This window comes from Vipera berus, assembly GCF_964194415.1.
Source record: "Vipera berus genome assembly, chromosome: 14".
In the NCBI taxonomy this organism is placed as follows: Eukaryota; Metazoa; Chordata; class Lepidosauria; order Squamata; family Viperidae; genus Vipera; species Vipera berus.
The window spans coordinates 1,256,235-1,269,305 of NC_138217.1; the positions used below are offsets into that span (position 1 = coordinate 1,256,235).

Here is a 13,071-nt window from a genome sequence, read left to right on the forward strand (position 1 = left end):
GGGGTGGCGGATACCTTGGACGACAAATCAAAAGGTGAACCCCTGGTAAGTGGACCCATTGTGCCCATCCTCAAGACAGTGACTGTATTAGCCCCCTTCATGCCCGAAGCTGTCAAAATAAAAGCCTTAATAGACTCTGGCTGCACCTGCTGCCTCATTAGCCTGAGGATGTCAAGGTAAAAATCACCTTTGTAGAGGGCGACGGACCGTGCTTCAGAGAATGCATGATATGCTTGCAGGAAGGCAATAAAAACACGACGCATAATCTTACTAAATACCTTTTACTTACAAAAATATAAAAACTAAATATATATTATACAGAGCTAGCTGGGCTACATCCTAACGTAACAGACAGTAACAGCAAAGTGAAACAAACAATACAGATAACAACTCAGAACTTTCTCTAGACATGCGCACTAAACAGACTGAAACCATAACATAGCTAGTCATATGGGATTCACTATGGTTACCAGATAAGTTATCACAACAGGTGCAGAGAGCAGGGGAAAATGTACAGTTAGAAATGAACTTTCTGACGAACAAAAAAAAACGTGCAGTGACATTCCCCTTCTTTCGTCAGCAAAGTGAAGACTCAAGTAAGGCACATCTTCTCACGCAGATACTCATGCTGGGCTGTAGGAAGTGGTTTGTTCAGCATGTCAGCAATTTGATCACGTGTAGGCACATACTGTAATGTCACAAAACCTTGTTTAACCAGTTGCCTTATGTTTTGATATCGGATGTCAATGTGTCTGGACCTTGAACCTGTAAAACGTGTTTCAGAAATATAAACCACAGATTCATTATCTTCCATCACTGTGATTGGTCGAATCGGATGTGTCCAGATATCTGTGATTAAAGCATCAAACCAGGTTAAAGAATTGCATGCATCAGACACACAAGCATACTCAGCTTCTGTAGAGGAACAAGAAACAAGATTCTGTTTACGCACATGCCAGTAAACAGGACATCCATTTAAAAACATCATGTAACCTGATGTACTTTTCCGTGACTTCTTATCACTCGCCCAATCTGAATCTGCAAAACAACATAACTCTGCATAGTCAGTATGTGTGGGTTCCAACAACAACTTCATGTCTTTGGTGTGTTTTAGATACCTCAATAACTTTTTAACACATGTCCAATGAAACTGTTTTGCCTTGCCTACGTGTCGTGATAAAAGATTAACACTAAGTGCAATGTCGGGTCTAGTCCAACTACTAATATACAGCAGTGACCCAATGACTGAGCGATATAGTGTTTGATCTTCGAACTCAGGACTTGGTTCATGTGCCAAAATGTGAAAGTCAGTTTGCATGGGTATACTCACAGGCTTAGCGTCCTCCATGTTACAGTGATGTAACAGTTGTTCAATCTTCTCTTCTTGTGTGAGACTAAACCCCTTCTGAGTTTTGGCAATTTGAACACCTAAATAAGTGTTAATACATCCTAAACACTTCAGTGTGAAGAACCTTTGTAAAGCTTTAGCAAAAACCTCACTCATCTGCTTATTTGGACCAATATAAACAATATCATCGACATAAACAAGAATTATCTCATACCTATTACCGGATCTTTTAGTAAACACGCATTCATCTGTTTCGGACTTAATAAAGCCCATTGAATTTAGTTTGTCAGAAAGACATAAGTACCACATTAAACCAGACTGTTTCAGACCATAAAGACTTTTGTGTAGAAACCAGGTATCCCCTTCTTGCTGTCTGAAACCTGGAGGACCTTTGACGTAGATGTCTTCATCAAGATCAGCGTGAAGATAAGCCGTTTCAACGTCGAACTGGAACACTTCCAGGCCAAGGATAGTTGCAGTGGCTAAAGCAATTTTCACACTTTCAGTCCGCACCGTGGGTGAGTATGTATTTGTATAGTCCTCAGGATAACGTTGAGCGAAACCCTGGGCTACGAGTCTGGCCTTGTACAACGACTCACCATTCGGCTTCTTTTTGATCCTGTAGACCCATCGAGTACCAATAACTTTCTTGTTTGCTGGAGGGCTTGCAGGCATAAACACTTGAAGTTTCTTTAGACTGTCCATTTCAGCCTGCATTGCCTCAAACCATTTATCTTGTTCTGATTCAGGAAGATGTTTGATCTGTGTGAACTTCTCAGGTGGAAGTGTAACATTACAAATCAAAGGTACAGGTGTTTTTGTTACTTGCCACGAATACCGTTTTGGAGGGATTCCCTTTGTGGACCTCTTGGAACGTCTCGGGCCAACCGTCCATTCTTCTTCTGTGTCGTCCTCGTCTTCATCGTCGCCAGCAGCAACATCAGCGGCTTGCGAAGACGGAACAGTAGGTTGAGAAGAACTCGTGGAAGGAACATTATCCTGTGAATCTTGATCATCAGGTTGTGTGGCATCAGCAACATCATCTCTAGGAAAATAAACTCCAGGATCGTTAGAATGAATCCTGGACCAGTCAGCATCTTCCTCAAAAGTAGCAGATTGTGAAACCACGATAACATGATGAGAGTCAATGTATTTGCTCCATTTTGAATTATCATCAATGCCCATAAATCTCATCCTTTTTGCTGCAGTACCCCCTTTCTTTCTTTGGGCTAAAGGAATATTCACCATAGCATAGGAACCAAAAATATGGAGATGTGAGAGATCAGGCTTGTGTCCATACAACATGAAATAAGGGGTCTGATTTATCACACTACTCCAAGTACAGTTGATGATATGGTTAGCATATTTGATAGCTTCACCCCAGTATGGAAGACTGAGGTTAGCATCTTCAAGGAGGCAACGCATCATGGTTTGCAAAACTCCATTTCTGCGTTCTGCCACCCCATTTTCAGCTGGAGTATAAGGAGCAGATGTCTGATGTACTATCCCATTCTCACGCATCCAGTCCTGGAAACGCTGAGACATGAATTCAGCACCGCGATCACTCTGGATTCTGGCAATGTTGACGTCGAATTGGGTATAGACAAGACTAGCAAAGTCTTTAAAGATCTGAAAAGTCTCAGATTTTTCTTTCATAGGATATACATATCCATATCTAGAATAATTATCAACGATTGTCAAGAAATATCTTTTACCACCAAGTGTGGGTTCAAAAGGACCAACTATGTCAGTGTGTACCAAATCAAGAATGCGTGTTGACAGGCGTGTAGCGCGTTTTGGAATTGCTGCTGCTTTGGATTTGGCTTTCTTGCAGACAGCACAGTCCAAAAACACCTTACACCCCTTTAGATCCAAACCTCTTGCGAACTCTGGCATCTTCTTCAGAACACGGAAACTGGCATGACCCAATCTTCTGTGCCACTTATGGATACACCTGGAATGCAAAGGTTTACCTGTTAGTGAATTCTCAACATTAGCATTTTTATTAGGAACCCCAGGCTTGCTGTGAGCAACCTGTGTCTTTTTTGTATTTTTATCATTATTAGGAACCTTTGGAGTAGCAACAGGATCTCTCTCTGGGACGTCTCTCTCTGGGCCTGTGCTTTCCCTTTTTGGAGCTTGTATACTTGCCTGCTCTTGCTGCTTAGGCTTTGGTTTTAAATAATAAACACCACCAATCAACATGGTTTCAGCAACAATATCTCCGTCTTTGACTATATAACTTGCCTTTTCAAGATGGTGGACCTGAAAATGAGAAAACCTAGACAAATGACTCTGACTAAGCAAATTACTACTGGCAGACGGAACGTAGTAAACATCTGGAATGAGAGCATCAAGCTCTTCAATGTAGACAGTTCCTTTTCCCATGACCTGAACAGGATGATTGGAAAAAGAGTAAAGTTCACGAAGTTCAGGTTCAGGCTCGTGCATCTCTGTGTAAAGCTCTTTTCTGTAGGTAACATGTAATGCTGCTCCACTGTCCAAAGTCCAAAGAAGTCGTCTGTCGTACTCTGGTTGAGGCTGTGGATCGTTGGTCACAACCAATGTGGCAAGTGGAGCTTGTGGATCACGCCTGGAACCACGACCACGACCTTGTCGTCCGCCTCTACCTCTGCCTCCTCTGGAATCTGTTCCTCTGGGCTGGTATGTGACGGGCGCTGGAACTCGTTGGGGACAATCCCGGGTGGCATGTCCCACACAATTACAGATGTAGCATCTTGGCATTCTTGGAACGTAGGTCCTTCCACGGAAGGCACGCCTCGCTGAAGCTCTTGATGCAGGTGGTTCCCTTAAATGTGGTGCAGCTTGCATAAGTGCCTCTTCTTCGGCTAAGATCCTGCATACATGATCCACTGTGCGTTGAGCAATAGGCACTTGATTGATCTTGGAAATAGCATCTTTCCACTCATGATTCAAAGAATTGATGATAATGCTGATCATTTGAAAATCATCAATAGGATAGCCTTTTTCACCCAGTTCTTTTCTAATACCTTTCATTTTAGTCAAATGTGCTCCAATATGTTCACCAGGTTTTAATCTGGAACCATGGAACTCAGACAAAAGCAAACATGTAGACTCAATTGATGTAGGTCGATAACATGCCTCTAACTGAGTCCAAATTTGTTGGGCAGTTGCATCTTGTGAAAACGTGAGCTGCAATTCAGTGTCCATTGACATCAATAATGTTGTGCATGCTCTATTATCCAAGTCCCATATGTCAGGAGTCCATGGCTGGGCAGGAGGATTAAACACCATCATGTGAGTACCTTCTCTGCGTAACAAAAGTCCAACCTCACTGACCCATGCCCTGTAATTCTGTCCTGACTTCTTTAATTTTGAATCACCAGCCAGTGGTACAATGGAAGGTGTTTGATGAGGAATATACAATTGAGGTACTGGCTGTGCAGGTTGTGCAATCCGACCATAACCTGCAGGGGGCACCAGTGGCGTCTGTGCCTGGACATGCGGCAGTTGCATTGAAGCTGCCGGTAGTCTTGGTGCTGGCTGTGCCTGTCTTTGAGCTGCTATTCCACCCTGGCCAGCAGGAGGCGCTGGCGCTGGGGCTGGTGCAGTAGCATAATCTGCAGATGACACTGGCCTTCGCATATAAGAACCCGGTGGCAATTGCATGTGGGTTAAATATGGCTGTGCTCTGCCAGGTAGAGGGGCTTGCATAGAAGCAATATTAACAGGAGAAGCAACAGTAACAGGAATCCTAGCACCATCAAGGGCTGGAGCCTCAGATAACGGCAGAAATCTTGTATCTCTGAGCAAAGACTCCTCCATAGACAATTGCGAGAGTGAGAGCTCCAATTCATGTCTTAATGCAGCTTCACCAGTAGATGGTGCTATAACATTTGCTTCAGGCATCACTGTGGCTCTGTATGTCCTTTGGGACAGCCCATAATCATGTGACATAGGAGCCTCCGGTTCCCATTCGTCTTGCATGACACTCAATGATGGGCGTGACTTTGGCTTTGGGGAAGAAGGAGGCAATATGGCTTCTCCTTGTGGGTGTGGCAATATGGCCGGTTCATGCTCATAATTCCTCTCATATTGCTGAACCATTGACACATATTTCTTTGCCTGCTGCAAACGCCTTTCAAAAACCCCAATTTGTTCACAGTAGCCTTGCATAGCCCTATCTCGCATAGTTTGCTTGAGGCTTGAAGGAGCAGAAGGAATTTTCTTCGGCTGGACTTTAGGTTTCGCTCCAAGCCTTTGAAATTCATCTTGAGCCCCTGGAGTGTGAACATTTTCAAAAACAGCTGCCAGGGAGCTTGGAAAAGTAGAAAAAGGAGTGACTGACCTTGCATCGTAGACAGGAGCAGGTGCGTCTTCTCCAAGGCATGTGGCCGAAGCTATCGGTGGTCTCAAAGTTGAAGGGAGATGCCCAACAGACAAACTCCTGGCCTCCCGTTTCAGCCGTGGCTTCCTTCCTGACATGTTTCAGCAGTTAATCACCGCTGCCTCACTAGCACTAACTAACTGATAACAGCCGCAGAAACATGCATCTCCAAAAACATAAATCAAACCATCCTCGATACCAAAATGTCAAGGTAAAAATCACCTTTGTAGAGGGCGACGGACCGTGCTTCAGAGAATGCATGATATGCTTGCAGGAAGGCAATAAAAACACGACGCATAATCTTACTAAATACCTTTTACTTACAAAAATATAAAAACTAAATATATATTATACAGAGCTAGCTGGGCTACATCCTAACGTAACAGACAGTAACAGCAAAGTGAAACAAACAATACAGATAACAACTCAGAACTTTCTCTAGACATGCGCACTAAACAGACTGAAACCATAACATAGCTAGTCATATGGGATTCACTATGGTTACCAGATAAGTTATCACAACAGGTGCAGAGAGCAGGGGAAAATGTACAGTTAGAAATGAACTTTCTGACGAACAAAAAAAAACGTGCAGTGACAGAGGAGGCTGAAACAGCTGATCTCGTTTGGTCAGTTAGATGGGTCCATAGCAAGGGGAGGCGCCAGCTCCCCTAGCCACTTTACCAATCCATCCCTGGGGGACCACAAAGAAGACATATTTGTAGTGACCCCAGGCATGGAGTTCCCGATGATCATGGGGTTGGAGTGGCTAAAGAGATGGAACCCCTGGGTAAATTGGAGGACGGCAGAGCTCAATTTCCCAGAGGGGGATCGTGCAAACGTATCACCCCAAAGGGCCCCACCAATCCTAGGAGCGGAGAAAGCGTCAGTGGGAGAAGAGAAGGGGTTACCAGAAATACCGGACGAATACCGAGACCTTGCTGAAGTTGGAAATCTCAGATCCTGTCTGTTATACCTGCTATCACCTACTCTTAATAAAAGTTCCTGCTTGGAAGAAATTGTTTCCAAGAGTTCTGCTTTCTTAAGATGTGGGCTTAAAGTGGGTCCTGACAGCCAGTAAGTCTCAAATTTGTAAAGAGCATGAAATACAAAGGAGTATTACAAAGAAAGTGATTAAGTACTTGATAAGAAATATAGTAAAATAAAAGTCTTAATCTATTTACTGCTGGATCTGCTTATAGAGAAAGATGATACAATTCATAATCTACAAGGTTTATTCAACTTCAGGCTATCCCTGCGAGACAATTTGCTACTCTGCTGTCTGTCTCAGTAAGAGTCTTTGCCCATCTATTTATTTATTTATTTTATTAAATTTATATGCCGCCCTTCTCCCTAAGGACTCAGGGCGGCGCACAACAATAAAAATTAAAAACATAAAATAGAAAATTTAAAAAAGAATTAAACAATAAAATAAATACAATAATTATATGACAATTTAAAAACCAGTAAAAAGCTAATTAAAACCGTAGTCAGTCCAGGCCCGCTTGTTGGAACAACCACGTCTTCAGGTCACGGCGGAAGGACCGAAGGTCGGGCCGTCCGCAGCTCCGGGGGCAATTCATTCTAGAGGGTCGGCGCACCCACAGAGACGGCACCCTGAGGAGGCCGACTCTGTGGGAGCGAACCGGGCGATGGGAGGTTGACAATGGCAGCAAGTGGTCTCTAGTAAGATCCCACAGGTTGCCTCTTGTATAATCGGCTAAATAGTGATGGCTCCAGTGTTTGAGAATACCGTCCACATGGCTGGACCCTGCAAGTCAAAAGGAATCTCAGATAATGTGACCTGGCAGTGCCCAGTCATAGCCTTAGATTACTCCCATCTGAGCAGCTTAGATGCCGAGCAGAAGGGCCATGGCAACCGTGGGAGATCTGCCCGGCAATCAGTCTGGCTTCAGCTCTCTTATTGCCATATTTAACCTGAGTTCACAAGTGGGTTTGGTCAGAATCACTTTCAGAATTTCTCCATGAGGGCTCTGTGTCCTGGAGTATCAGCTCTAGACCAGGGTAAAAAACCAATGCCATACAGGTCAGGACTAATTTTATTGGAGCAGGTCTAGTAATAGAATCTTTCAAGTCTGAATTTGCTGTAACTGCATGGGAATTAGGGAGATCGTCTTCGGAGATGGGATGAACTTTCTCCCAGCCAGTTCCAGCCTGACTTCAAGGTCGCTGCACCATGAGAATAACCCGTTACCTCTTCTGTACCTCAGCACTGTCAAAACAACCTGGCGGCACTTCTTTTGGCTGCCTGTGGACTAGTGTGTGTGTGTGTGGGGGGGGGGGGTTGGGTTTTGAAGGGGAAGAATAGATTGGTGCTTTGCACAGGAAAGTTATAGCCACTGTCTTTTCAGTAAAAGTTCTGTTGATTAGCCTCATGGTGTCAAGAGTCGTGCTTTCCTGAGAGGCCTGTTGGGGCAGGTCCTTACACCGTCTCTTGGCCTGGGCTCAAGCCCTGCTTACCTGACTCCTCCCTTTCAAGGCCATTCCTGTGACCTCAGTAAACCAAGGGATATGTCAGGAGTATAAGAGCTGTTCCTGCTGTCACCTGGCAACCAGTCAGTGAGTTTGGCTACCCACCTGCTGTAGTGCCCCAGCTTCCGGAGACCCTCTGAAGCCTGGACGGACCCTTCTAATAGGCCTGACAGCCCTGTGGAGGTCTTGGGTCACAGTCAGTGGCAACTGGATTAGAAGTGATGTAACCACAACCAACATCTACATGTGACTCCTCTGTATCCAGATCGCTGTTGCTCAGAGACAACAGTGAGGTCCAGTATGTGTTTTCCTGCATCTGTTGGGCCAAAGATTGATTAAGGGAAGCCCATGGAGACCATGAATTGCCTGTCTTTCCCTGAGGAGTTCCCTCACCAACTCTGAGAACAGATCAGAAAGGGAAACAGCTGAGCACTAGGACGGCTGCCCTTCCCCAGATGGACCTTACTACCTTGTACTTACAGAAAGACTTTGCACATTTGTCATGGTCGTTATCTTAAGTAGCTCAGGATACAGATACTTATGGAACCACCTTTTTCCAACTTATGTCTTTGCCCATAAGATCCAGGGTGATTGGCATGCTTGGATCCCACCTATCAAACAGTGTTATTTATAGGACTCAGAAGATGGGCCTTTTCCCTCACCATGCCTGCCCTCTGGAATAGGGCTCCTCCCAAGGTCCGTAGAGTCTGATCCTGCTGCCCTTTAAGAGGACTGGTGTCAGCTGGGTTTCCTGCTTGCCGTTTGCTGCTTGTTTGCCCTTGGCTGCCATGGAAAGGAGGGGGTGGAGGAGGTGGTATTTGAGTTGGGGAGGTGAGCTGGGGTGAGGTGTGAGAATTGGAGAGGAGGATCGCTCCCCATCATCGGAGTGGCGATGGGTAGACTTCATCAAGGCCAACCGCCCTGGACCTCCAGAGGTGCACACTGTCTGCTGAAGAGACTTTCTCATAACATCATGCTTGACGTTGATTGCCTGCAGGGGCTGGACTTATGTGGGGAGGGCTGTGGGGGAGACTTGGGTAACTTTCGCACGGTTTTACTCAGATCTTGCCTTGCATTCACTGCTATCGGTTCATTCTTAGTAAAAGTATCTCTTCTCTAAATCATTGGAGTTGGGGGGTTTTCTTTCTTAGGACTTGAACGGAGGCAGACCTGACAACCTGGCTTTTCCAGCAGGTAGTGGGTAGGACACGGTGTGAATCTGCCACTTTAGTTTCTATTAACTGTTCTCATTTCTTCCTACCTGGCACAGCACCCTGTCAATACCAGTTGGAGTTGGCCACAGAGAAAGGAAGGGAACCACTACTAAATCTTGCCTCCTACTCCCAACAGCTAAAGCCAGCCAATACCTCTGCTCAGTGGTACTGAAAGCCACAGAGAGGTGAAGGTCCACAAGATGGACGCACTGCCACCATGCCATCTCTGCCACTGTTCAACAAGCACAACCAGTGCCGTCTTTGTACTGAACCATAGCTCGAAACCCAACTGAAGCAGGACTGGACGATCCGCTTCCTCTGGGGTCTTCAGGAGCTGCAACCTATCCACCCTCTCCACCACTCTCCCCTAGAAGCAGAAGTTGGAGTCTAGCAAGATCCCATCTTCTTAAGAAGGGGGCGCAGCATAGCCCCTTCAGGGCAGGGAGAGCCCCCTTCTGTAGAGAGTCAGACAGCCCTGCACAGTTCCCATTCCCTCTTCTGTTTTTTCCCCAGAGCTTCTGCTGGCTGCCATTTCTTCCTTGTTAAAATTGTTCTCCTTTCCCCATCTTGGCCTTTGCTTCCCATTTGCACCACTCGCTGTGGCTATGTGCGCTGCATATTTGTTAAAGCCCACTTTCCTGAACACCCAAATGAGGTCTTTGCTTGCCCTTAGCTGTGCATTTCTTAACCTAAACTTTTGTTTCTGTTCTAGGTGCGGGTTCTGCAAAAAGAGCTTTTAGCCTCCACCTCTGAAGACACCCACCCTTATAAAGAGGAGCTGGAGACGGCCCTGGAGCAGTGTTTTTATTGCCTGTATGGCTTCCCAAGCAAAAAGAGCAAGGCCCGGTACTTGGAAGAGCATTCTGCCCAGCAGGTGAGGCTGCCTGGGGCTCAGGAGCAGAGAGGCCTCTTGGCCAGAGATCCCTCCAGCATTTATGACGCCGCCATGTGAAAAGCTTTTGTCTATCCTCTTTCTTTTCTCATTCTCTCATGTGTGTGTGTGTGTGTGTGTGTGTGATTATTTTAGAGGGGGAGGGGGGACTGTTAAAGAGAAAATGTATGTTAAAACTTTTCAATAAAAAAAAAACAATTCCATTTCTATATTGAACAGTGTGTTGTCTAGGTATACAAGTATTAAAATATAATAATCATCACATTCATAATAATCTTATCAAGATACAATCATATACTAAGAAATAGCAATCAAAATATTAAAAATAGTATTACCCACATTAACATTAGTTATATAACAATCCACATATTCTTATATTTCCAACTTTCTAACCTCTGTTTTTGTCAACTAACTATTGGTAAAATAAATCCTATGCCATGTACTGTAATATTCTGTTTCTTCTTTTTCTTTAATTAACCTATCCATTTCTGCACATTCCAGTATTTTTTTAATTATATTCTCTTCTGTAGGAGTTTCTTCACTTTTCCAAAATTGTGCATATACTATCCTAGCTGCTATTAAAATATGTAAAACTAAATAAGTATTGCCTTTATTGTAATTTCCTGGTAACATGCCCAATAAGAATATCTCTGGTTTTAAATCTCTACGTTGTTTTATCATTGCTTCCAACCATGCATGTATTTTATTCCAATATTTTTTTTGCTTTGGGACATGTCCACCGTATGTGATAGCATGAACCTGGTATTTGATTACATTTCCAACATTTAACAGATTTCTCTTTGTACATCTTTGCTAGTCTCACAGGTGAAAGGTGCTATCTTTCTGACAATGGTCAGCCACAGGTTTCTAAGACACCTTCCTGATGTTCATCTTTTTTCCCCAAATTGTGTCTCAAAATGTAACCAAAAGGGTTTAATCACAAATAGTGAAAACAAACTCATGATATTGTCAGTAAAATTAACCTTAGAGCAGCTCTGTCTGTTCAGGACCGTGAAAGATTATCGCACAACTGTTCCTTAGAATCCTAGAAGGTAACAAATCATACAGGTTATGAAATCCAACCCTGTCAACCTGGCACACAGTACAGGGATCCAAAGTGATCTCTTCTCAACAGATGCTGAAATGAATTGAGCAAGGAGGAGCCTCCTGGGTAATTCTCATTGCACACGTTGGTTTGATTTAAAATCTCTCTCATTCTTTCCAAGGTGGAATTGATCTGGGAAGATGCCCTGTTCATGTTTGAATATTTTAAGCCCAAGACCCTTCCTGAGTTTGACAGCTATAAAACCAGCACCGTCTCTGCTGACCTAGCCAACCTTCTGAAGAAGATGGCCACTATTGTCCCTCAAACAGACAAGCCTATGCTGAGATTGGAAGAAGTGTCAAGCTACATTGAAGGGACCTTGAGCAAGGTATGAATTATTTTGCTTCTGGGAATGCTTAATATGAGTCACAAGTACTTTATTTTCAGACTTCAGAAGAGATCTGGCTGGAGCTATTGGATGAGAACGAGGGGAAAGGTTGTGGTGCACACGGAAACAGCTCTCCTTTTCTTGCACTTAAGAAGGTCCTACAAGGAATGAGATTAAACTCTGAGTGCTGCTGGTGCTGCTCTGCTAATGAAATCTCTGCAAGAACAGAGAAGCTCAGAGAGCACCAATTAAACCCTGAGCTCACAGATTCTCTTCTGTTGCGTCCAACTCAGTTTAAGCATCCCTGTAAGAAACCTGCATAAAAAGGTAAAGGTTCCCCCGCACATGTGTGCTAGTCGTTTCCGACTCTAGGGGCCGGTGCTCATCTCCGTTTCAAAGCCGAAGACGTCCGAGGACGTCTCCGTGGTCATGTGGCCGGCATGACTAGACGCCAAAGGTGCACGGAACGCTGTTACCTTCCCACCGGAGTGGTCCCTATTTTTCTACTTGCATTTTACGTGCTTTCGAACTGCTAGGTTGGCAGAAGCTGGGACGAGTAACAGGCGCTGACTCTGTTACGCGGCACTCGGGATTCGACCCGCCAAACTGCCAACCATCTGATCAACATGCTCAGCGTCCTAACCCACTGAGCCACCGCGTCCCTTAAGAAACCTGTATAGTCCCTGCTTTAAGAAAGCCACCATTAAGTCCCATTATCCATCTGATTTTACAACTTCTGAGATTCAATTAGAATCCAGTTTCCAACATCTGTTATCTGTTATCCCCTGTCCTGCATTCTGACTTTCTTTTGTGAGATGGAGTTTAAGGTGTTTGAAGTATGTTAACTTATATCATCTCAGCTACCTTTTCTCACGACTAAACATATCCAGCTCATTGAATTTCTTTCAGTTTTCTATCATCAGATAGTTGTCATTACTGTTCTTTGTACATATTTCAATTTCATAGAATTACAGGATGTAAAAACTGGAAAGGACCTTGATTAAATTCAATCCCTTGCCCAAGAAAAATATCCACTATTACATTATCCCTGGCATTCAACTTCTATTTAAGGGTCCTTCATCACCCAAGGAAGTCTGTTCCATTGTTGAACATGTCTTACCATTAGAATGTTCTTCCTGATGTTCAGTCAAAATCTGCCTCCTTGTAATTTAGCTCCCTTGTTTGGTCATCTGTTTATTCTTTGCAACCACTTTCAACAAATTGATTCAGAGTGGTTGAGATCACTTTAGTGCCTCACCTGATGGCCTCTCAGAAACTAGCTAAAACAGCTTTTCTGGAGACCATTTTGGGAATGCCAAATGTTG

General features: G+C 44.2%; 1 protein-coding gene across 2 annotated transcripts in view; it reads left to right on the forward strand.

The window, feature by feature from the left end:
* CABIN1 (calcineurin binding protein 1) overlaps positions 1–13,071 on the forward strand; it is an 85,091-nt gene that overhangs the window by 37,002 nt on the left and 35,018 nt on the right. For both annotated transcript variants that reach the window (XM_081338637.1, XM_081338638.1), the window contains exons 19-20: positions 10,134–10,295; positions 11,540–11,746. In XM_081338637.1, the coding sequence (XP_081194763.1) occupies positions 10,134–10,295; positions 11,540–11,746 (369 nt within the window). The remainder of the gene's footprint in view (positions 1–10,133; positions 10,296–11,539; positions 11,747–13,071) is intronic.